This window comes from Triticum urartu, chromosome 5, assembly GCF_003073215.2.
Source record: "Triticum urartu cultivar G1812 chromosome 5, Tu2.1, whole genome shotgun sequence".
NCBI lineage: Eukaryota > Viridiplantae > Streptophyta > Magnoliopsida > Poales > Poaceae > Triticum > Triticum urartu.
The window spans coordinates 402,874,996-402,896,946 of record NC_053026.1 but is presented as its reverse complement, the minus strand read 5'-3'; the positions used below and the strand labels follow the sequence as shown (position 1 = coordinate 402,896,946).

Here is a 21,951-nt window from a genome sequence, read left to right as displayed (position 1 = left end):
TCTTAGTAGCTTTATTTAATTTGCGGAAATCAATTACCATCCTATAACCTGTGATAATTCTTTGTGGAATCAATTCATCTTTATCATTAGGAACAACAGTAATACCTCCCTTCTTAGGGACACAATGGATAGGACTTACCCACTCACTATCAGCAACGGGATAGATTATACCTGCCTCCAGAAGCTTTAGTATTTCTTTTCTTACCACTTCTTTAATTTTAGGATTCAGACATCGTTGAGGATCACGAACTGGTTTGGCATCTGCTTCCAAATTTATTTTATGTTGACATAGAGTGGGACTAATGCCCTTAAGATCATCAAGAGTATATCCAATAGCAGCACGATGCTTCTTCAGAGTTTTCAATAATCTTTCTTCTTCATGCTCTGAAAGGTTAGCACTAATAATAACAGGATATATCTTCTTTTCATCAAGATAAGCATATTTAAGATTATCAGGCAAAGGTTTAAGCTCAACACGGGATCACCCTTGGGTGGAGGAGGATCCCCTAAAATTTCAACAGGCAAATTATGTTGCAGAATAGGTTCCTGTTTAAACAATACTTCATCTATTTCCCTTCTTTCATTCATGAACATATCATTTTCATGGCCTAGCAAATAGTGTTCTAAAGGATCACTAGGAGGTACGACAATAGAAGCAAGACCAATAATTTCATCCTTACTGGGTAATTCTTCCTCACGATGTTGTTTACTAAATTTAGAGAAATTAAACTCATGAACCATATCATCCAAGCCAACAGTAACAACATTCTTTATGCAATCTATGGTAGCATTGACAGCAAGGGTCTACCAAATATAATGGGACAAAAGCTATCTTGTGGGGAACCAAGAACAAGAAAATCAGTAGGATATTTAGTTTTCCCACACAAGACTTCAACATCTCTAACAATTCCCATTGGTGAAATAGTATCTCTATTGGCAAGTTTAATTGTGACATCAATACCTTCTAACTTAGCAGGTGCAATTTCATTCTTAATTTCTTCGTATAAGTCAATAGGTATTACACTAGCACTAGCACCCATATCACATAAGCCATGATAACAATGGTCTCCTATTTTAACAGAAATAACAGGCACGCCTACCACAGGTCTATGTTTATCTTTATCACAAGGTTTAGCAATTCTAGCAGTTTCACCTTCGAACTGAATAACATGCCTATCAATATTATCAGACAAGAGATCTTTAACAATAGCAATATTAGGTTCTATTTTGACTTGCTCAGGAGATGTATAAGTTCTAATATTGCTTTTACGAACAACAGTTGAAGCTTTAGCATGATCCTTTATTCTAACAGGGAAAGGTGGTTTCTCAACATAAGAAGTAGGAACAATAGGATCATTATAAGTGACAGTCTTTTCTTCAACTTTAATAGGTGCAGCTACTTTTACTTCTATGGGAGGATGATATTTAAACCACTTCTCCTTAGGGAGATCAAGATAAGTAGCAAAAGATTCACAGAAAGAAGCTAATATCTCAGAGTCAAGTCCATATTTAGTGCTAAACTTACGGAAAATATCGGTGTCCATAAAAGATTTAACACAATCAAACTTAGGTGTCATACCTGACTCCTTACCTTCATCGAGGTCCCAATCTTCAGAGTTGCTTTTAATTCTATCCAATAAATTCCATCTGAATTCAATAGTCTTCATCATAAAAGAGCCAGCACAAGAAGTATCGAGCATGGTGCGATTGTTTTCAGAAAGCCGAGCATAAAAATTTTGAATGATAATTTCTCTTGAGAGCTCATGATTGGGGCATGAATATAACATTGATTTAAGCCTCCCCCAAGCTTGAGCGATGCTTTCTCATTCACGAGGCCAGAAATTATATATATAATTGCGATCACGATGAACAAGATGCATAGGGTGATACTTTTGATGAAATTCCAACTTCAATCTTTTATAGTCCCATGATCTCATATCATCACATACCCTATACCATATCAATGCGTCTCCCTTCAAAGATAAATGGAAGACCTTCTTCTTAGCAACATCATCGGGTATACCTGCAAGCTTAAATAGTCCACAAACTTCATCCACATATATTAAGTGCTCATCAGGATGCTTTGTTCCATCTCCTGTAAAAGGGTTAGCTAGCAGTTTTTCCATCATACCCGAAGGAAATTCAAAAGGAGTTTCATTTTCAATAGGTTCGGTAGGTTGAGGAGCAACTCTTTGCTCTACTGGATGGGGTGAAGATACCCCGAACAAGCCCCTCAGAATTACTTTCCATAGTAACAAGTGACAGTAAATTTCAACACACTATATAAATTTTTCCTTACCAAATTCCACCTACCAAAGGTGCTACACTCCCCGGCAACGGCGCCAGAAAAGAGTCTTGATGACCCACAAGTATAGGGGATCTATCGTAGTCCTTTCGATAAGTAAGAGTGTCGAACCCAACGAGGAGCAGAAGGAAATGATAAGCGGTTTTCAGCAAGGTATTCTCTGCAAGTACTGAAATAAGTGGTAACAGATAGTTTTGTGATAAGATAAATTGTAACGAGCAACAAGTAAAAAAAGTAAATAAAGTGCAGCAAGGTGGCCCAATCCTTTTGTGGCAAAGGACAAGCCGGAACAAACTCTTATAATAGGAAAAGCGCTCCCAAGGACACATGGGAATATCGCCAAGCTAGTTTTCATCACGTTCATATGATTCGCGTTCGATGCTTTGATAATTTGATATGTGGGTGGACCGGTGCTTGGGTGCTGTTCTTACTTGAACAAGCATCCAACTTATGATTAACCTCTATTGCAAGCATCTGCAACTACAACAAAAGTATTAAGGTAAACCTAACCATAGCATGAAACATGTGGATCCAAATCATCCCCTTACGAAGCAACGCATAAACTAGGGTTTAAGCTTCTGTCACTCTAGCAACCCATCATCTACTTATTACTTCCCAATGCCTTCCTCTAGGCCCAAATAATGGTGAAGTGTTATGTAGTCGACGTTCACATAACACCACTAGAGGCTAGACAAAATACATCTTATCAAAATATCAAACGAATACCAAATTCACATGACTACTAATAGCAAGACTTCTCCCTTGTCCTCAGGAACAAACGTAATTACTCACAAAGCATATTCATGTTCATAATCAGAGGGGTAATAATATGCATATAGGATCTGAACATATGATCTTCCACCAAATAAACCAACTAGCATCAACTACAAGGAGTAATCAACACTACTAGCAACCTACTAGCACCAATCCCGGACTTTGAGAAAAGAATTGGATACAAGAGATGAACTAGGGTTTGGAGATGAGATGGTGTTGGTGAAGATGTTGATGGAGATTGCCCTCTCCCGATGAGAGGATCGTTGGTGATGATTTCCCCCTCCCGGAGGGAAGTATCCCCGGCAGAACAGCTCTGCCGGAGCTCTAGATTGGTTCCGCCAAGGTTCCGCCTCGTGGCGGCGGATTCTCGTCCGAAAAGTTTCTTCTGATTTTTTTCTCATTGAAATACTTCATATAGGAGAAGATGGACGTCGGAGAGCCACCAGGGGGCCCACGAGGTAGGGGGCGCGCCCTAGGGAGGGGCACCCTCGTGAGCAGGGTGTGGGCCCCCTGGCCTTCATCTTTGGCGAGGATTTTTCTTTATTTATTTTAAGATGTTCCGTGGAGTTTCAGGACTTTTGGAGTTGCGCAGAATAGGTCTCTAATATTTGCTCCTTTTCTAGCCCAGAATTCCAGCTACCGGCGTTCTCCCTCCTTATGTAAACCTTGTAAAATAAGAGAGAATAGCCATAAGTATTGTGACATAAAGTGAAATAACAATCCATAATGCAATAAATATTGATATAAAAGCATGATGCAAAATGGGCGTATCAATAATCTTCACCACACAAGAGTGCATCAAGATGCAACGATAGAAGACACGCACTCAAGGCAAAAGCTTTCATGGAGCCACCAAAGAAATAACATAAGAAAGTCAAGGTGGACGTGAAAGAAAGGATATCAACTAGATATGCAACTTCTCTCAAGTGTATACGATTCTAGGTAGACGAAATCATGATGATATATATCTACAAAGAAGGATGTACACCCAAAATAGTTACAACACGAGGAACAAGATATCCAAAGGGAGGTCATACATATACCAATAAGATATTTGCTTGGAAGCATATCACATGGCTAGATATGGTCTTATTGTATATAAATGAATTCCTACCATACAACCATCAAAGACATCACAACTAGCAACATGAGATCATCGTTGAGATGCTTTGAGAAAGGAAACAAGTATCACAAGATGGAATGAATATCATGCCAAGATGCAACCTACACAAGGTTGAATGCAAGAATAGATACTTGTTACCAAGATATCATTGGAAGGATGTAGAAGAAACCAATTGAAGGTAGTAGATAGTAGTTCATTAAGCATCCTAGCTTGACTCCAATAAGCACATGGTGACACCACCTTCCTTGTGAGTGAGCCGAGCATCCAATGCATCTCCAATTGTTCCTAGAACAACAACACAGACAAAATGGTACCCAAACTCATTGGGACCAAAGAGTTAGAAACACCAATATACATAGGACAAACTCCACATAAATATGTGCATATAGAGAAGGAAATGAATTTCATGCACATCTCATCCAATTTGAGACTTGGTGGAGTTTCCCTATATATTGGGTCAAATAAAGAGGGCATGCCACAGAGACTACATGAAGTAAATATGCATGCTCAAGACTTTCAAGAACCGAGACCAAAAGACAAAGAAATACCAAGCAAAGAAAAGATACCAAATGAATAAATCATCACTTGAAAGATATCAATTGAAAGATACATCAAGGAATGAGATATCCATTGATACACGCAAAAAGAAAGATGTCAAACTCCCAAAAGAGAGAATGGTTCCAAACAAACCAAGCCCTCTACAAAGTTTCATGATGGCACAAAGTACCCAAAAGAAACGGCTTGCCTTCCACAAACACACACTTGATAAGGATCACAAGATGAGTCTTTTATAGAAAATAGGATAGCTCCCCCAAGACTAGTGCATTAGAGAATTTGCATTTGAATACGAAAAAGCACAAGTTGGGAACACTACTTTCACTATATCTATACAAACACTAGAAAAGCTCAAGGAAATAACAAGATCCACAAGTGTTATGGAAAACAATGGGAGTTGACACAATTCTAGGCAAGAGAAAAGGCAAATAAAAGCAAAGGCCAATGTAAATATGATCAATAATGTCTACCACACATAAGTGAGTACCAATTGCCAAAAGACAAGAAGTATTTGGAAATAATTCCTGTTGGTAGATAGCAAGGATATCCAACACCATCTTCACACCAAACACAAGCAAATTGCAACTTGTAGAGCTAACATGCCACCTAGGAACAAGATAATTTACAATATCAATTCTAGGTGATAATATCTCAAATGTACGCATTTTCTAGGCTTGTAATATGCACATAGCATATTACTCTCCCATAATGTGATACCAATTAAAGATAGACAAGATGCAATTAAAAGGATCCAACAAGAGATAATTAAATGGACAATTTAGAATTTGAATTACTCATGAGAAGACATACCACATAGCGACTAGATAATCTTGTAATATCAATACTAAGTGGTATTCCCCATGTACCCACCTTTATAGGATTGTGAAGTGCAAAAAGCACATCACTCCCCCGTAATGGGATATTCCATTAATCTCTCACAAGAGCCAACTAAGATACAAACAAGATGCAAAAGGCTCAACGCATGACACACATGTACATGGTGTGCAAACCAACACGCGCATACTTGATTGCTCAAGATAATCAAGTTGGAAGCACAACATATACAAACACATGCAAGGAACAAAACCAAACATGCAAAGGGGCAAGTAACTATCAATGTAAACACTTTAAGCACGAGTTACCGCAAGGAGGAACATTGGATATAAGATAGAAACTTGATAATCCGAATGACCTGGCTTGAGACAATAAGAATGATGAAGTCCCCTTAATTCTTCATAATGTAGCCAAGTCTCCAATGACCTCCACGAACACCTATTGATCAAGTATGAGCTAGTTGGTCCCCAACCAAGTTTGGTCCTAAGAGGTTAGTCACAATAGGCTTGGCTACCCAAATGGTTCTTTTCTTGACACCACTTTGAGTACCAACAACTTTGGCAAACACATTGCCAACATTATCCTTCCCAAGAGAATAGATATCATCAATAATAATTGGGTTGGATAAGTTACCACTAGTGCATGAAGAGGCGAGGTGACCTTTCTCGCGACATAGGTAGCAACGTCTACTCTTCACTTTCTTCTCACTTGATTTCTCAACTTGAGAAGCATAAGCTTGAGTTTTCTTGGGAAGAGGCTTTTCTTCAACTTGAGGTTGAGCATGTGAATGAACTTGTGGCCGCTTCCCTTGTTGCTTGTCACTAATGGGCTTCTTATTCAATGGGTAAGATCTAACATGATGCACTTCTACTTTGCACTTGAAGCAAACAATCTTGGCCGAATTCTTGACTTGTTCTTGGCCCTTCTTTTTGTTAACCTTGGACTTCTTATTCTTGTTGGAGTTGAATCCAAGTCCACCTTTGTCATTGGGGGATTTTTTCACACTCAAGATATTGTTGAGTGTGAATTTCCCTTCATGACTCTTTTCCAAGTCTTTCTTCAAAGAAGTGACTTGGGCCTTGAGCTCTTTGATTTCCTCTACATGGTTAGTCTCAACACAAGTACTAGAGGAAGTATAAGCTTCATCATTAGAGCAACAAGGCAAGGAAAGCAATTCATCACAAGATGTACCAACATTGTGAGTAGATGAATTACAAGGACTAGCACATGGCAACATAGCATTTTGACTAGAAGTAGTGCTAGTATCCACATGAGGCTCACTAGATGTTACCTTAGCAATCATGGCCTCATGAGCTATCTTTAGCACATTATGGGATACTATAAGATCATCATGAGATCTTGAGAGCTTTTCATGGCTTCCTTCCAATTTCTCATAATTGCTAGATAGCAACTCAAGTTGAGCCCGAAGCTCAACATTCTCCTTCAAAATGGATGCTTCACAAGTAATAGAGTTAGTAGCACAAGCATCATCAATAATAGCAAGAGGAGAAGGCAACTTTACAAGCTCTTTTGAATAAGAAGCTTTAAGTTGTGTATGAGACTTGGTGAGTTTGATGAGCTCACCCTTGATGACCCTTGAGCCATTTTTTAGGTGCTCAAAATCCTCAAGGAGTCTAGCATGAGCAACTTCAAGCTTAGCATTTTTAGTTTCAAAAACATTGGCCACCTCAAGAGCTCTATCATGAGATTCCTTCACTCTAGATAATTATAGAGCAAAAGTCTCCTCAAGAGATTCCTTGGTGGTTTGTTCAAGTTCAAGAGCTTGAGAGAGGTCTGCAGTCTCATTAGCGCAATCACGCTCATGACCTTCCATTTTATCAATGGTGACCTCATGCTCCTCAAGACGATATTCCAACTCATCAATATATTTCTTGCCCTCAATGGCAATGGACATGATTTCCATGAAGTTGGAACGAGCAATTCTATTTTTATGAAGAGCTTTAAAAACCATTTCCCCCTTAATTTTTAAGGAGGCAACATTATCATTCTCTTCATCATCATCCTCATCATCATTAGCATTAACATCATCATCAAGAGACACATTGGGTTTCAAAGTAGGAGATACCTTTGAAGCCTTAGCATAAGGCATAAAGCAATAGATGATGATGTAGGATCCCTTGAAGCACCATTTAAGGCCACAACTTGTTCCATGGAGTGTTGAGTTTCCTCTACATTGTTAGCACAACAAATCGAGGAAATAGATACATTTTTATCATGGCAACAAGACATAGCAAGCATATCATCATGAGATTTGAGCAAGCAATTTCTACATGATATGCAAGGGCTATCAACACAAGCATGTGAACCATGTAAGGTGCTCGAAGTTTTATAGTCCAAAGAAAGACCATTGCAATAAGATAATGATGAAGGATCACCAAGAACAAGCACACTATCATCATTTCAATGACCAACACTACTCACCATAGCATTACCTTGTGACAATCCACATGTAGGTGAAGTAGAAGAAGTTGAGAAGGCAACACGGCCGGAGATGGAGGGAGAACAATCATCCCCAAAAATCTTGGACACACCATATTTATCTTGAAGCTTTGTCCACAACTCATGAGCATCCTGGAACGGCATGAGTTGAAATATAACTACATTTCTCAAAGCATCGAAAAGCACATTAGAAGCTTGAGCATTGAGATAAGAGTTTTTCTCATCCTCTAAAGATAGTCTTTGGGGATCCTTTGGAGGAGAAAAAACCACATCTACAATTCGCTCTAAATTTGGATCCATGACCCTAAAGCGATTAAGCATGCGAATTACCCAAACATCAAAATTTGTGCCATTGAAACTAAGAGTGACAGAGAATCCTAATCCCCTAGTCGACATCTTTACTCTCTAGGCGGTAAAGCCTAATAAAGAGAGACGAGGCTCTGATACCAATTGAAAGATCGTGGATGTCACCTAGAGGGGGGGGTGAATAGGCATTTTAAAATAATTACGATTTAGGCTTGAACAAATGCGGAATAAACCTAGCGGTTAATTTGTCAAGCACAAAACCTAAAACAACTAGGATCACCTATGTGCACCAACAACTTATGCTAAGCAAGATAAGCAACTATGTGATAGCAAGATATATAACAAGAAACAATGTGGCTATCACAAAGTAAAGTGCATAAGTAAAGAGCTCGGGTAAGAGATAACCGAGGCACGCGGAGACGATGATGTATCCCGAAGTTCACACCCTTGCGGATGCTAATCTCCGTTTGGAGCGGTGTGGAGGCACAATGCTCCCCAAGAAGCCACTAGGGCCACCGTAATCTCCTCACGCCCTCGCACAATGTAAGATGCCGTGATTCCACTAAGGGACCCTTGAGGGCGGTCACCGAACCCGTACAAATGGCAACCCTTGGGGGCGGTCACCGAACCCGTACACTTTGGCAACCCTTGGGGGCGGTCACCGGTACCCATCAAATTGCTCGGGGCGATCTCCACAACCTAATTGGAGACCCCGACACTTGCCCGGAGCTTTACACCACAATGATTGAGCTCCGAACACCACCAACCGTCTAGGGCGCCCAAGCACCCAAGAGGAACAAGCTCAAGGGTACCAAGCACCCCAAGAGTAATAAGCTTCTCAACTTGTAACTTCCACGTATCATCATGGAGAACTCAAACCGATGCACCAAATGCAATGGCAAGGGCACACGGAGTGCCCAAGTCCTTCTCTCTCAAATCCCACCGAAGCAACTAATGCTAAGGAGGAAAATGTGAGGAATAACAAGAAGGAGAACACCAAGAACTCCAAGATCTAGATCGAAGGGGTTCCCCTCACATAGAGGAGAAAGTGATTGGTGGAAATGTGGATCTAGATCTCCTCTCTCTTTTCCCTCAAAAACTAGCAAGAATCCATGGAGGGATTGAGATTTAGCAAGCTCGAAGAAGGTCAACAATGGGGAAAGAACACGAGCTCAAAGGATAAGATTCATTGGGGAAGAAGCCCCCCTTTTATAGGTGGGGGAAAATCCAACCGTTATGCTCACAACCCGCACCAAGCGGCACTACCGCTCCAAGGAGCGGTACTACCGCTAGGGCGGCAGTAAGCCTTTGAAAAACAATGACAAGGAGGCAAAAGGCAAGAAGAACCGTCGGGCCGGTACTACCGCTAGGGGTAGCGGTACTACTGCTTGCGAGCGGTACTAAAAAAATACATCCGTGCCTACCACCGCTGGACTTATGACGAGTTTTTGGTCCGGAGCGGAAGCCACGGAAGTAGCCGCGGAAGTAAAAAATTACATCCCCTCCAAGCGGTAGTACCGCTCCCATGGGCGGTAGTACCGCTGCAGCCTTTCTGAGGACACCAAAACTGACACAACTTCTGCAAACGGACTCCGAATTCAACGAAACCAAGTTTGCTGGAAAGCTAGCGACAAGGGCTAACACAATCTTGATATAAATAACAATAAGAAGAAAATTATAAAAAGCCCATAAGAAAATGGTGAGCACCCTTCCTCGAATAAGACCGGTAAAACCTCCAACATCGAATACGCGATAGAAGAAGCATATGAAATCCGTTTTCGATGTACTAGAGCTTGTCACGAAGATAAACACAAGCTCTAAAACCTCAAAATAAAATACAAATAAGAATCAATAAAGATGGTGCAAGGATTCAATGGTTTGAGCTCTCGACAAACGATACGATCACACTACTCACTTGAGAGCCCCCCTTGATAATACGGCTATCGATCCTATAACCTGGTCTCCAAACTATCACCATGATACCGGTAAAATATAAAACTTATCAAGGGCAAACCTTTGCCTTGCATGGAGTCCACTTGAGCTAGATGATAATGATCTTGACTCCCTCAAGTTGGACCACCTTTCTTGATTGCGTTGGGTCGATGAAGACTAGATGATTGCTCCCCCATACTCCACTATGGGTGAGACACTCTTTGGCACATCTTCACAAGTCCATTGACACCACAATGGACGGCAAGCATCAAGAACTTGATCTCTCCGTGATGCTCCACTTGAACTTGCGCACGGAATTCTTGATGACGATCACAACTTGATGTCATCCTCTCCATTGGTTGAGCGATATCTTCCTCTTGACGCAAGCCCATGAACATGTACCTAACCCCACATAGAACTCTCACATAGACCATGGGTTAGTGCACAAAGCACAATGGACAATGCTTACCATACCATGAGATCACTTGATCCCACTCGGTGTATCTTCTACACTTTGTGTGATGATCAACTTGAATCACTCTTTGTACTTAGTCTTGATCAACCTTGACTCTTTCCAACTCTATGACCAATCTTTGGATAATTCTTTAATACCACCTTGGTGAACTCATAAAATCCTTGAAACCAACACATATACTTCAAGAAATGCCTATGGACAAATCCTTCAAATATAACTCAATGCAACCATTAGTCCGTAGAGAATGTCATCAATTACCAAAACCACACATGGAGGCACCACATGTCCTTTCAGTCGTCACAAATGCATTTGTAGTCGACTTAAGAGCAACTCCAACGGACCGACCCAAACAGACGGTGCTTTTGTCCAGTTTTTGTTCATTTGGGTCGGCCACCCGCCCGACGTCCGCCCTCTTTTGCATTTGGGTCGGCTGCCCGCCCAACGCACCAACCCATTTTCATGTCCGCACTCAAATTTTAAAAAAGCCCCGCGAAGCATAAATCATGCTAGCGTCGGCATACATTGCTGGCTTCAAAAAATATCACCACACAGTTCACGCTGGCGCACTCGCGAATGGCCGGCACACATGCCAGCGCACAAAGAGTGGTGGGACTTGAGTTCGACCACGCCATCGCGGCCCCGTGGTCATGCCAGCACACAAGCCGACATACAAAAAAGGAAGGCGCTCGCGGCCACAAGATCACTCATCGGTGAACTTGAGCATGTCGGCCTGCATCTTCTCGAACCACGACCTCTTCCTTGGCGACACGGTGTCGAGATCCACCTTCATGATCTCCACCCCGGTCATCATGCTCGCGAGAGCCACTTCTTTCGCCTTGGTCTTGGCGCTGGCGGCCTCGATCTCTAGCATCTTGGCTTGCTTCTCTGCCTCCAGCTCAAGCATCTTGGCTTGCTTCTCCATGTCCATCTCAAGCCTCCTCCTTTGGATCTCCATGAAGGCGTTCATTTGCTCTTCTTTGAAAGGCCGACGCTCCTCCTCCCTCGAGTCCTTCTTGTTCATCATGCCCTCCACACTTGTGATCAAGGCGTTGGATGCCACATACCGCCTGTCCTCCTTCTTTGAGTTGGTCTTCCCCCCCGGCTATGTCGGCTCGCCATCCCCAACCTCCTCAATGGCTTGCTCCCCCCACGCGACTTGAGGGCGGCATATCGCGCCTTGAACTTCTCCTCGTCCTTGATGACTTAAAAGCAATGGGAGAGGTTGAAGCACTTGCCATTGTGTTGGACCTTGAATGCCTCCAAAGCTTGAAATGCCTACAAAATATTTCCATGCAAGCATATGGGCAAATGGTATGCAAATGAACACGCAAGCATGAACTTGATGACACAAAAGAGGGCGGCTTGCTAGCATACCATGTCTTGCATGCCGATGCCGCTCATGGGGCGAGCCTTGACGCTCTCAAGAGTGGCACAAAACTTGTTGCACTCTTGTTGGATCACCCTCCATCGCTTGGAAATGGACACCCACCCGCGCGTGCTCACAATTTGGTAAGGCGGAAACTTCTTGCGCTCATGAAACTCCCGGTGGACACGAATCCAAAAGGTTGAATGCTTTTGTTCGGCGCCCGTCTTGGGGTCTTGTCCAATGTATCGCCAACACTTGCAAAGAAGCTTGTCCTCGGCAGCCGTGTATGCCTTCGTGCGCTTGCTCTTGCGCTTCGGCTTAGGACCGACGGCTTGGTTGGTGAGCTTGTCCTCGAACAAAGGATCCACTTCGATGTCGCACTCATCCTCTTCCTCTTGTCCGTAGTTGTCCGGGAACTCGTGGTTGAGTGGGAAGCCATCCAGGTCCATGGCGACATGATCACGCATGAAGGCCGCCTGGTCGGGATCATAACCACCGGCCGGCCTGAACACCCCGCAGCCGTCCTGACTTTGTGTCTCATCGGGATTGTAGCCAGCGGCCGGTGCACCGCCCTCGAAGATGAGGTTCTGCATGTAGTCCTCGTCGACGGCGGACGACATTCCCTCGAACAGGTTGCGGGCGTCCGAGAGCACGCCGGCCGGCATCTGCCGCGCACGTTTCCTCGCGCCTCCAGATGACAAGCCACCGCCCAACGGGGTGGCGTTGAGATCGATGGGCGCGGGCATGGAAGGCGCGACCACGCTCACGTCGGGCGAGCACTCCCCGGAGAGGCGGGAGGCCTGCGGGTACACGTGGAAGCCGGGCATCAGGTTGCAAGCCGACGCGCGCGGGGCGAGTCGGGCAGCACCATCTGAGGGAACGCCGATGAGCCGGTGCTGGCCGTGGCGATGGCGGCGTTGAGGAGGCCGTGCTAGCTTGGGTTTAACCCATGTAGAGTGCCTCCCTCGTTGCCACTGCGATGCGGGCGTTGGTGACCTCCTGCTGCGCGGCAGCGGCGACGGCAGCATCCTCGATGGTTTCATCCCTCGCGTCGACGGCGTGCCTCTGACCCTTCCTCTTGGCCGACTCCCTTGCCCGCTGTTCGGGCGTCAACGCCTTCTTTGGCTTGGGCACGACGGTGGTCTTGCATGGGGCACGAGGCTTGCCTTTGCCAGAGAGGGCGGTCATGCCGGACGAGGCGAGGGAGGCGAGGCCGGCGGCGGCGTCGAGGTTGAGGTCGTCGTCCATGGCGGGTGTGGGGGCGGGAACACACGAGGGCGGGATGGTTTTTGGGGTAAATGGGGGGAAATGGTGGTGGCTGCCACCGACCGGCGGGCTCGGGAAGAGGAGTAGGCGCGCGTGCGTCCGTCTCGTGTCCGCGCCGACGCAAATTCGACTCAAAATTGGACCGGGAATGAGTTGCCATGCGGACGCCAAACGGACACGCGTCCGTTTGAGTCGGCGCGTTGGACCGCCTTTTGTGTCCGCGCCGACCTGAACAGATGCCAGCAGATGAAATGGGTCGCCCCATTAAAATTGCTCTAAATGTCGTCTCTCACTAAACGCACGCCGGAATGCAAAAAAATATCCAGAAAAATACGAACACCGGCCAGGGTAGGACTCTGATGAACAGGTCACTGCGTTGAAATCTGTGCGTGGCCGTAGGCTTACGAGGCACCATTCGGTAAAAAAGTGGATCAGACCCGCGGAGGCCGGAGCCCGACAAAGGGCCGAATTCTATATCTGTAAAATAAAAAAATACTGTATCCTGTATTGTTTATATGGACAGCCCGCCCGTAGGGGGGCAGGACGGTCATTTCCCCGACCCAAAACGCGAGGCCGCTCCCGCTCCCGCTCCCCGCGCAGGAGACGACAAGTCCAGCAAAAGCGTTTCAGGAGCGTTCCCTCGCCCCACCCCCGACCCCCCGCCACGTCACCGATCCGCGTGAACACACCCGTTGCTTCTCCCCTCTCCGCCCTCGGATCCCCCACCTCGCCATCCCCGCCGTCCGTGCACGTCACGCACGGGTCTCCGTCCACCGCACATCGATAAAGGCGTTCAAAATAGGAAAGCTGCATTTATATCGGCCGGAACTGCATGATTCGTCTGACACGCTCCGGGTGCCCCACCGCCAGGTGGTCCCGGGCCCAGGACACTAACCTACGCGGCCCACACGTCGGTGACCGCGCGCGGAAACCCTAGGTCATAGGCCTGCTGCCTCTGGCACACGCGGCACAGCTCGCCCATTTCTTATCTACTGCCCCCGCCGTCCTCGCCTCCTCCCCCGATCCAAATCCGAAAATTTTCCCCTCCCCGCAGCCCGCTCCCTCCTCAGCGCCCGCACTGTAGCCCGACCGCTCGGCTCCACCGCCGTGGGCTGTAGCCGCCGTCGCTGCCATGGCCAACGACGGGTCCCCCAAGTCCGGTGACATCCCGCCCTACCCCGAGGTGAGTTTCTCCCAGTTTTGACGCTCTGCTTCAGTGCCTTCCGCCGTAGATTCGTCGGCGGCGCATCATTTCCTTGTTTGGTACTAGATCCTTCTCCTTGCCGGCCGCGGCCTGAGCGCCTCTGCTTCTCCTCGCAGATGATTATCGCGGCGATCGAGGCGCTGGGCGACAAGAACGGCTCGAGCAAGTCGGCCATCTCCAGCTACATCGAGGAGAAGTACGAGGGCCTCCCCTCCGCGCACGCCTCCCTCCTCACGGCCAACCTCGCCAGCATGAAGGAGGCCGGCAAGCTCTCCTTCGTCAAGAACAACTACCTCAAGGCCGACGCTCCCTCCGCTACCCCGGCAAAGCGCGGCCGCGGCCGCCCGCCCAAGGACCCCAACGCGCCGCCCAAGCCCAAGGCGGCGCCCAAGGACCCCAACACGCCCAAGCGCGGCCGGGGCCGCCCGCCCAAGGTCAAGGACCCCATGGCTGACGCCGTCAAGGAGGCCGTCGCCAAGGCCACCACCGGCATGCCCCGGGGCCGCGGCCGCCCGCCGGGTCCCTCCTCGGCCAAGAAGGCCAAGGTCGCCACGGAGGCCGCCTCTCCGGCCCCCGGGTCCGGCTCCGCTCCTGCCAAGCGTGGCCGTGGGCGCCCACGCAAGGTGGCGGTGTGAGGCCTGCGTGCTGATGCCTTTCGGTCCGTGTATCTCGCTGTGGTTGCGACGGTGGTAAGCTCCTAGGTGTGACCGTGCTTCTTCGATTCGTGCTCCGTACTAATTGTTCCGTCGGCTTAGTTGCTCAGTATGTGTTGTAACCTAATCGAGATGAGTGTGCACAATGGATGGGTGGATGCTTTTAGCTTCGGTTGTAGTAGTTGACTGTGCTGCTGTGAGTGAACATGTTCAATTTTTTTATCGCCATCTCTGTTGCTTCCGCATTATGATGAAGATGTTTGTCCTGTTGTTGTGTACTTGGTCGCTGTCCGCTTGGCCTGTTCTTGATCGTGCGCTGCAGCTTGCATTGTCACTTAGTGTTGAATTGTGCTTCCGTATGTCGGAGAAAGTTTGCTTGTAGTGGTTGGACGTTGATGTTTACTGCTCTGTTCTGTTTAGTAAAATGTATAATATATAGCTCACTTCCAGGTATACATGCATCATACTAGCACATTTTTAGTTACATAACATATTATTTACAGATGCATCCTAGACTCCTAGTAAAATGTAACATTTTTAGTTACATAACATATCATACTAGCACATTTTTAGTTACATAACATATTTACATAGCATGGTGGCTAGTCTGAATTTTGGTTTAGTCGGAGATAAAAAATGCTTGTACTGGCCAGTGTTCTACTCTATAGAAGATGGATAATAGTCTATTGTATAAACAATCGCCTATTAGGTATACGTGCTTCATGTTTAGCATTTTAGCAATTAGAATTAACAATCAATCTACTTCTGCATATAGGAATAGCGTTCATAACAATTGTCGCTTTGGAATTATCTGACAGTCTACTTTGCCTATATAGCATAATTCTTCATCATGTTTCGTACTTCATAGTACTTGGGATTGCACTGATCGTTGCAAGCTAATCTGGTTACAAGTTTGCATATAGCTGTTGATAGATGCATGTGATGGTGAAATGTTGCAGTTGATAGTGCTTCTGATGTTGGCATGTTGCACTTGGTTTTGATGGCGATGTAGTTAGTATTTTGTTGCTTGCTGATTGCTTGCCTAGTGTTCCCGTGCTGTCGATGAGATTGGGATGCGCTGTTCCCCTCGTTTTCCTCTCACTAGGCGCGTGTCCGGCGGAGATTGTCCCTCTTGTGGCCTCCATTTCTGCCAAGATCTTTTATCTTTTATTATGAATGGTGATCTGCACTCGTTTTCCTCTCACTAGGTGCGTGCCCGGTGGAGATTGTCCCTCTTTTGGCATCCATTTCCGCCAAGATCTTCTATCTTTTACTCCCTCAGGTCTTTTTTACTCTGCATATTAGGTTTGTCTAATGTCAATCTCATCTAATTTTGACCAAGTATATACAAAAAATATTAACATTCACATAACAACACATTTATTATTAGATCCATCTCAGAATATATTTTCATATTATATTTATTAGATGTTATAGATGTTAATATTTTTCTAATATAAATTTGGTCAAACTTAGCAAACTTTGACTTTAGACAAATCTAATGTGCGGAGTAAAAAGGACCGGAGGGAGTATTATGAATGGTGATCTGCACTCCAAAAACTTACCTGAAGAACCATGGCGAAGTGTTGTTATGTTGTTGATGGCGAGGAAAATTCAAGATTTTACCTTGCCTTGGATTTGGTTTGCAAGCAAAAAGAAAACGTACACTGGTTATTCAATCCAATGGCATTGGTTATTGCCTTCACAATCATCATCCTATAAGATTCTTTTCGTGATCTCCTTGTCTCCGTTTGTTCTTGCAATCGGAATTTTATCTTTACGATGCAAGCAACCCCCTTCCCTTTCGACTTACCTTATTCTGCATGAACCATTTGTCGAGTTCTGGCTTAGATGACTTCAACCTCTCTTTTCTCACCTCCTCCTTGGACAAGGTCTTTCAACCTCTCTTTTCTCACCTCCTCCCTGGACAAGGTCTTTTTGGCCTGATGACCAAACTAGTAATCGTGTGATCAATATTGCCCCGGTTCAGGTCGATATCCCAAACCTCTGACGTGATCGCAACCACCCTAGGATGCTCCATCACCTCTTTCCCTCAAATCTACCTCGGCCTACCAATCTCGCTCGCGCCACCACACCCGAACACCTTTGTGTTCTTAGAAGCTTGTAAGTTTCTTTCAAGTTGGCGCTTGAAGCAAATTTCCAAAGGTGATCATTTGATCCTTATTACTTTAGTTTTAGATCCTCTAAACTTACATTACATCCTTTTGTCAAATCCCTAAAAGGTCTTAAAAAATTGATGGCCTCGAAGCATCTCCAGCAACAATCCTAAAAATGAGCCAAATACATACAAACTGAAAAATTAGGGTTTTTGGCCCAAAAAATTGCTCAAACAGCTTACTCAAAATTGGGTTGCTATTTTTCCGTCTATAACCTATATCTTGCTAGGGAATTGGTTAATATGGCAACCCACCGATCAAAAGCCTTCTTTGTTATTATAAAAGAGGGCTCGCCCCCTTTGATTTCTATCAATAGAAACCACAAGGTCCACCTAATACAGACTACCACCATAATATAACATCTACTGAGCTTCTAATAAGGATCAACATAGTGCTCCAAGCACCCAGCAAAGCGACCAAATCACCAAACTCCAAAAGAAGGAGCTACTCACATATAAGCAGTCTCTAGCACCACAAGAACTAGAACAACAAATAAACATGACCAAACTTCTTCTACAACCCCATCATGAAGGAGTTGAGAAACCAACTAAACAAGCTAGCATAACTAGGTGCATAACTACATCAACGGCAAAAGAAAAAGAACAAGAAAGATTGCTAAAAGAGGGCAGTCAACAACTCCTCACAGGTGGAAGAAATGAAGCAGTAATCGCCAATGTTGTAAGCTTCAGCACTTTGCCACCAATTTCAGGACACCGCGCCTCCAACCTTGTGACGATCTATATACTTCATTTGCTACCAGCTTGGGTAGTTTTGCTCCTACCACCAGCACCCCTCTGTTTTCCTCCTTTATCCACAAAATAGACCATCCAATAATCCAATAGCAAATCAACTTTATGAGGATCATATGATCATTGGTATGTTTTTTTTTCCTAAAAATGACATCATTTCTACACCTCCAACATTAGCTTTTTCTATATCTTTGGTAAACTTCCAATCCAGTTCCCAAAGTAATCACTAAGTGTAGTAGGAGTAGAACTTAGGCTAAAGCACATTTCTGCAAGCTCCAAGTCAAACCAACACCAAAGAATTGGAATAACTGATGATCAATTGTCTCCTCTTCACGAGAAAAGACACACATTTTACTACCAATCCATCCTATCCTTAAGAGAGTATCTTTGGTGAGAATGCTTTTGCTAGCATAAGACAGGGAAATGCTTTATCTTAGCCGGTACTTTGACCTTCCATAAAAACTTTTGAGGGAAGTTGCAATTAGATTCAACTAATTTGCCTTATAAAGACTTGGCAAAAAAATCCATCAACTATCAACACCCAATTTATCTTATCTTTACTAGATCCCATTTCTACCTCTTCACATCTAAGTTTCAAACTATTCTAGAGCTCTAGAGTCTCCCCATATATAGTTCTCCCGAACCCGACCCCCAGCCTTTCTACAAGGCTTTAACAACAGTAATGTCATGATCAAAGCTTAAAAATATAGTCTAGGGCAAGCTAATTTTAAAGGTTTTTACCACTTGAATTGATTTTAGTAGTGGGCAACACTCTAGCCAGATTGATTTCATCCTCTCAAGAAGAGAAGATAGACGTGCGTGCCTAGACTGTGAGGTGATACCTCGAGAGGGTGTTGTACCTCAGCATAAGCTGGTGGTTGCTAACTTCCGCTTTCGAATTCATGTCTAGCGGGATAAGCGTGCCAAAGTCGCTAGAACGAAGTGGTGGAAGCTCAAGGGGGAGGTAGCTCAGGCGTTCAAGGAGAGGGTCATTAAGGAGGGCCCTTGGGAGGAAGGAGGGGATGCAGACAATGTGTGGATGAAGATGGCGATTTGCATTCGTAAGGTGGCCTAAGAGGAGTTTGGAGTGCCTAGGGGAAGGAGAAGCGAAGATAAGGATACCTAGTGGTGGAATGATGATGTCCAGAAGGCGATTAAAGAGAAGAAAGATTGCTTCAGACGCCTATACCTGGATAGGAGTGCAGACAACATAGAGAAGTACAAGATGGCGAAGAAGGCTGCAAAGCCACCTGTCAGTGAAGCAAGGGGTCGGGCATATATATGAGGACCTCTACCAACGGTTAGGCACGAAGGAAGGCGAAAGGGACGTCTATAAGATGGCCAAGATCCGAGAGAGGAAGACGAGGGATATTAGCCAAGTCAAATGCATCAAGGACGAAGCAGACCAACTCTTGGTGAAGGACGAGGAGATTAAGCATAGATGACGGGAGTACTTCGAAAAGCTCTTCAATGGGGAGAATGAGAGTTCTACCATTGAATTGGAAAACTCCTTTGATGAGACCAACATGCGTTTTGTGCGGCGAATCCAGGAGTCTGAGGTCAAGGAGGCTTTAAAAAGGATGAAAGGAGGCAAGGCGATGGACCCTGATTGTATCCCCACTGAGGTGTGGAAAGGCCTCAGGGACATAGCGATAGTATGGCTAACCAAGCTTTTCAACCTCATTTTTCGGGCAAACAAGATGCCAGAAGAATGGAGACGGAGTATATTAGTACCAATCTTCAAGAACAAGGTTGATGTTCAGAGTTGCATTAATTATCGTGGAATTAAGATGATGAGCCATGCAATGAAGCTATGGGAAAGAGTCATTGAGCATCGCTTAAGAAGAATGACAAGCGTGACCAAAAATCAGTATGGTTTCATGCCTGGGAGGTCGACCATGGAAGCCATTTTCTTGTTACGACAACTTATGGAGAGATAGAGGAAGCAAAAGTGTCGGTGTCAAAACCGGCGGATCTCGGGTAGGGGGCCCCGAACTGTGCGTCTAACCCGGATGGTAACATGAGACAAGGGACACGAAGTTTTATCCAGGTTCGGGCCCTCTTGATGGAGGTAAAACCCTACGTCCTGCTTGATTGATATTGATGATATGGGTGTTACAAGAGTAGATCTACCACATGATCGGAGAGGCTAAACCCTAGAAGCTAGCCTAGGGTATGATTGTATGTTGTGATTGTTGTCCTACGGACTAAAACCCTTCGGTTTATATAGACACCGGAGAGGGTTAGGGTTACACAAGGTCGGTTACAAAGGAGGAGATATCCATATACGTATTGCCTAGCTTGCCTTCCACGCCAAGTAGAGTCCCATCCGGACACGAGACAAAGTCTTCAATCTTGTATCTTCATAGTCTAACAGTCCGGCCAATGGAGATAGTCCGGCTATCCGGAGACCCCCTAATCCAGGACTCCCACAGTAGCCCCTGAATCAGGCTTCAATGACGATGAGTCCAACGCAGTTGTCTTTGGCATTGCAAGGCGGGTTCCTTCTCCGAATACATCACAAAAGAATTTGAATACGAGGATAGTGTCCGACCCTGCAAAATAAGTTCCACATTTCACCGTAGAGAGAATAATATTTTCGCAGATCTAATCCGCTAGCTTGTTTTGGCAACATGACGTTACGTCATGGCCCGGTGATTATTCGAACCGTTTCTTTTAACCAGCCCGGCACATAACGCGAGGCAGTTTTTCAACACGTCTTGTCAAAGCAGAGATCGTGTCCCCTTATTACGGGATTCTCATCAATATGGGTGTGGGTAACCCAACCGCGCCATTAATTATGGCACTTGGGGATAAGCGAGTTTTACCAGGCAAGTGGGGACACTTAGTTTTGTCCGCCCATATAAAGGGATAAGGATTCACCTTTCTATCCACGCCTTCTTCCTCCTCTGCTCATCCGCTCCCGCACACTCGGGCTCTAGCGCCCAAGCTCTCACTTCCATCTCAACCTTCTCCGACCATGTCCGGAGCGGGAGGCAAGTGAATGGTCTCCTCCGTCACGGAGGGAGACGTCAAGAAACTGAGGAGAGCCGGATACCTGCCCGACGACATCGCGCACCGGCTCCCAGATGAGGGACATCTCATCCCCACCCCCGAGCCCCATGAGAGGGTGGTATTCCTCACCCATTTCCTCCGCGGACTGGGATTCCCTCTCCATCCCTTCGTCCGGGGGCTCATGTTTTATTACGGCCTGGATTTCCACGATCTGGCCCCGAACTTTATCCTCAACATCTCGGCGTTTATCGTCCTGTGCGAGGCCTTCCTCCGCATCAAGCCCCACTTCGGTTTATGGCTGAAGACGTTTAATGTCAAGGCGAAGGTAGTGAGCGGCCGCCAGGCGGAGTGCGGAGGCGCCATGGTGGGCAAGATGCCCAACATCACATGGCTCGAGGGCACCTTTGTGGATACCATAAAGGGGTGGCAATCGGGGTGGTTCTATATCACCGAGCCGCGCGACCCCGCATGGGTAGCGACCCCCGAGTTCCGATCTGGCATCCCCATGTGTCTCACCTCCTGGAAAGAGAAGGGCATGTCCTGGGGTAATTCGAAAGAGCTGACCGGACTCCAGTCATGTATTCAGAACATGGTGGATAAGAAGCTCAAGCTTGTCAACATAGTCCAGGTTATGCTCGTCCGCCGGATACTCCCGTGCCAACAACGGGAGTTTACCTTGTGGGAGTTCAATCCGGCGCAACACCGAACTCTGAACAGGCTCTTCGATATGACTCATGAAGATGCCTGGAGGGTGCTG

At 45.6% G+C, this 21,951-nt stretch overlaps 1 protein-coding gene across 1 annotated transcript; it reads left to right on the top strand.

Annotated features, from left to right (window-relative positions):
* Nucleotides 1–14,373: 14,373 nt before the first annotated feature.
* On the top strand, nt 14,374–15,531 carry LOC125509295 (HMG-Y-related protein A-like). Its single transcript, XM_048674231.1, has 2 exons — nt 14,374–14,579; nt 14,717–15,531. Exons 1-2 carry the CDS (start codon nt 14,529–14,531, stop codon nt 15,233–15,235), a joined length of 570 nt encoding a protein of 189 aa, XP_048530188.1. The 5' UTR covers nt 14,374–14,528; the 3' UTR covers nt 15,236–15,531.
* The last annotated feature ends 6,420 nt before the right edge of the window (nt 15,532–21,951 follow it).

What these genes read in the sequence shown, in the direction of transcription:
- LOC125509295 (XM_048674231.1), top strand. Translation starts at nt 14,529, where the DNA reads ATGGCCAACGACGGGTCCCCCAAGTCCGGTGACATCCCGCCCTACCCC. An exon ending in ACATCCCGCCCTACCCCGAG is followed by an intron (nt 14,580 to 14,716) that starts GTGAGTTTCTCC and finishes TTCTCCTCGCAG; the next exon opens with ATGATTATCGCGGCGATCGA.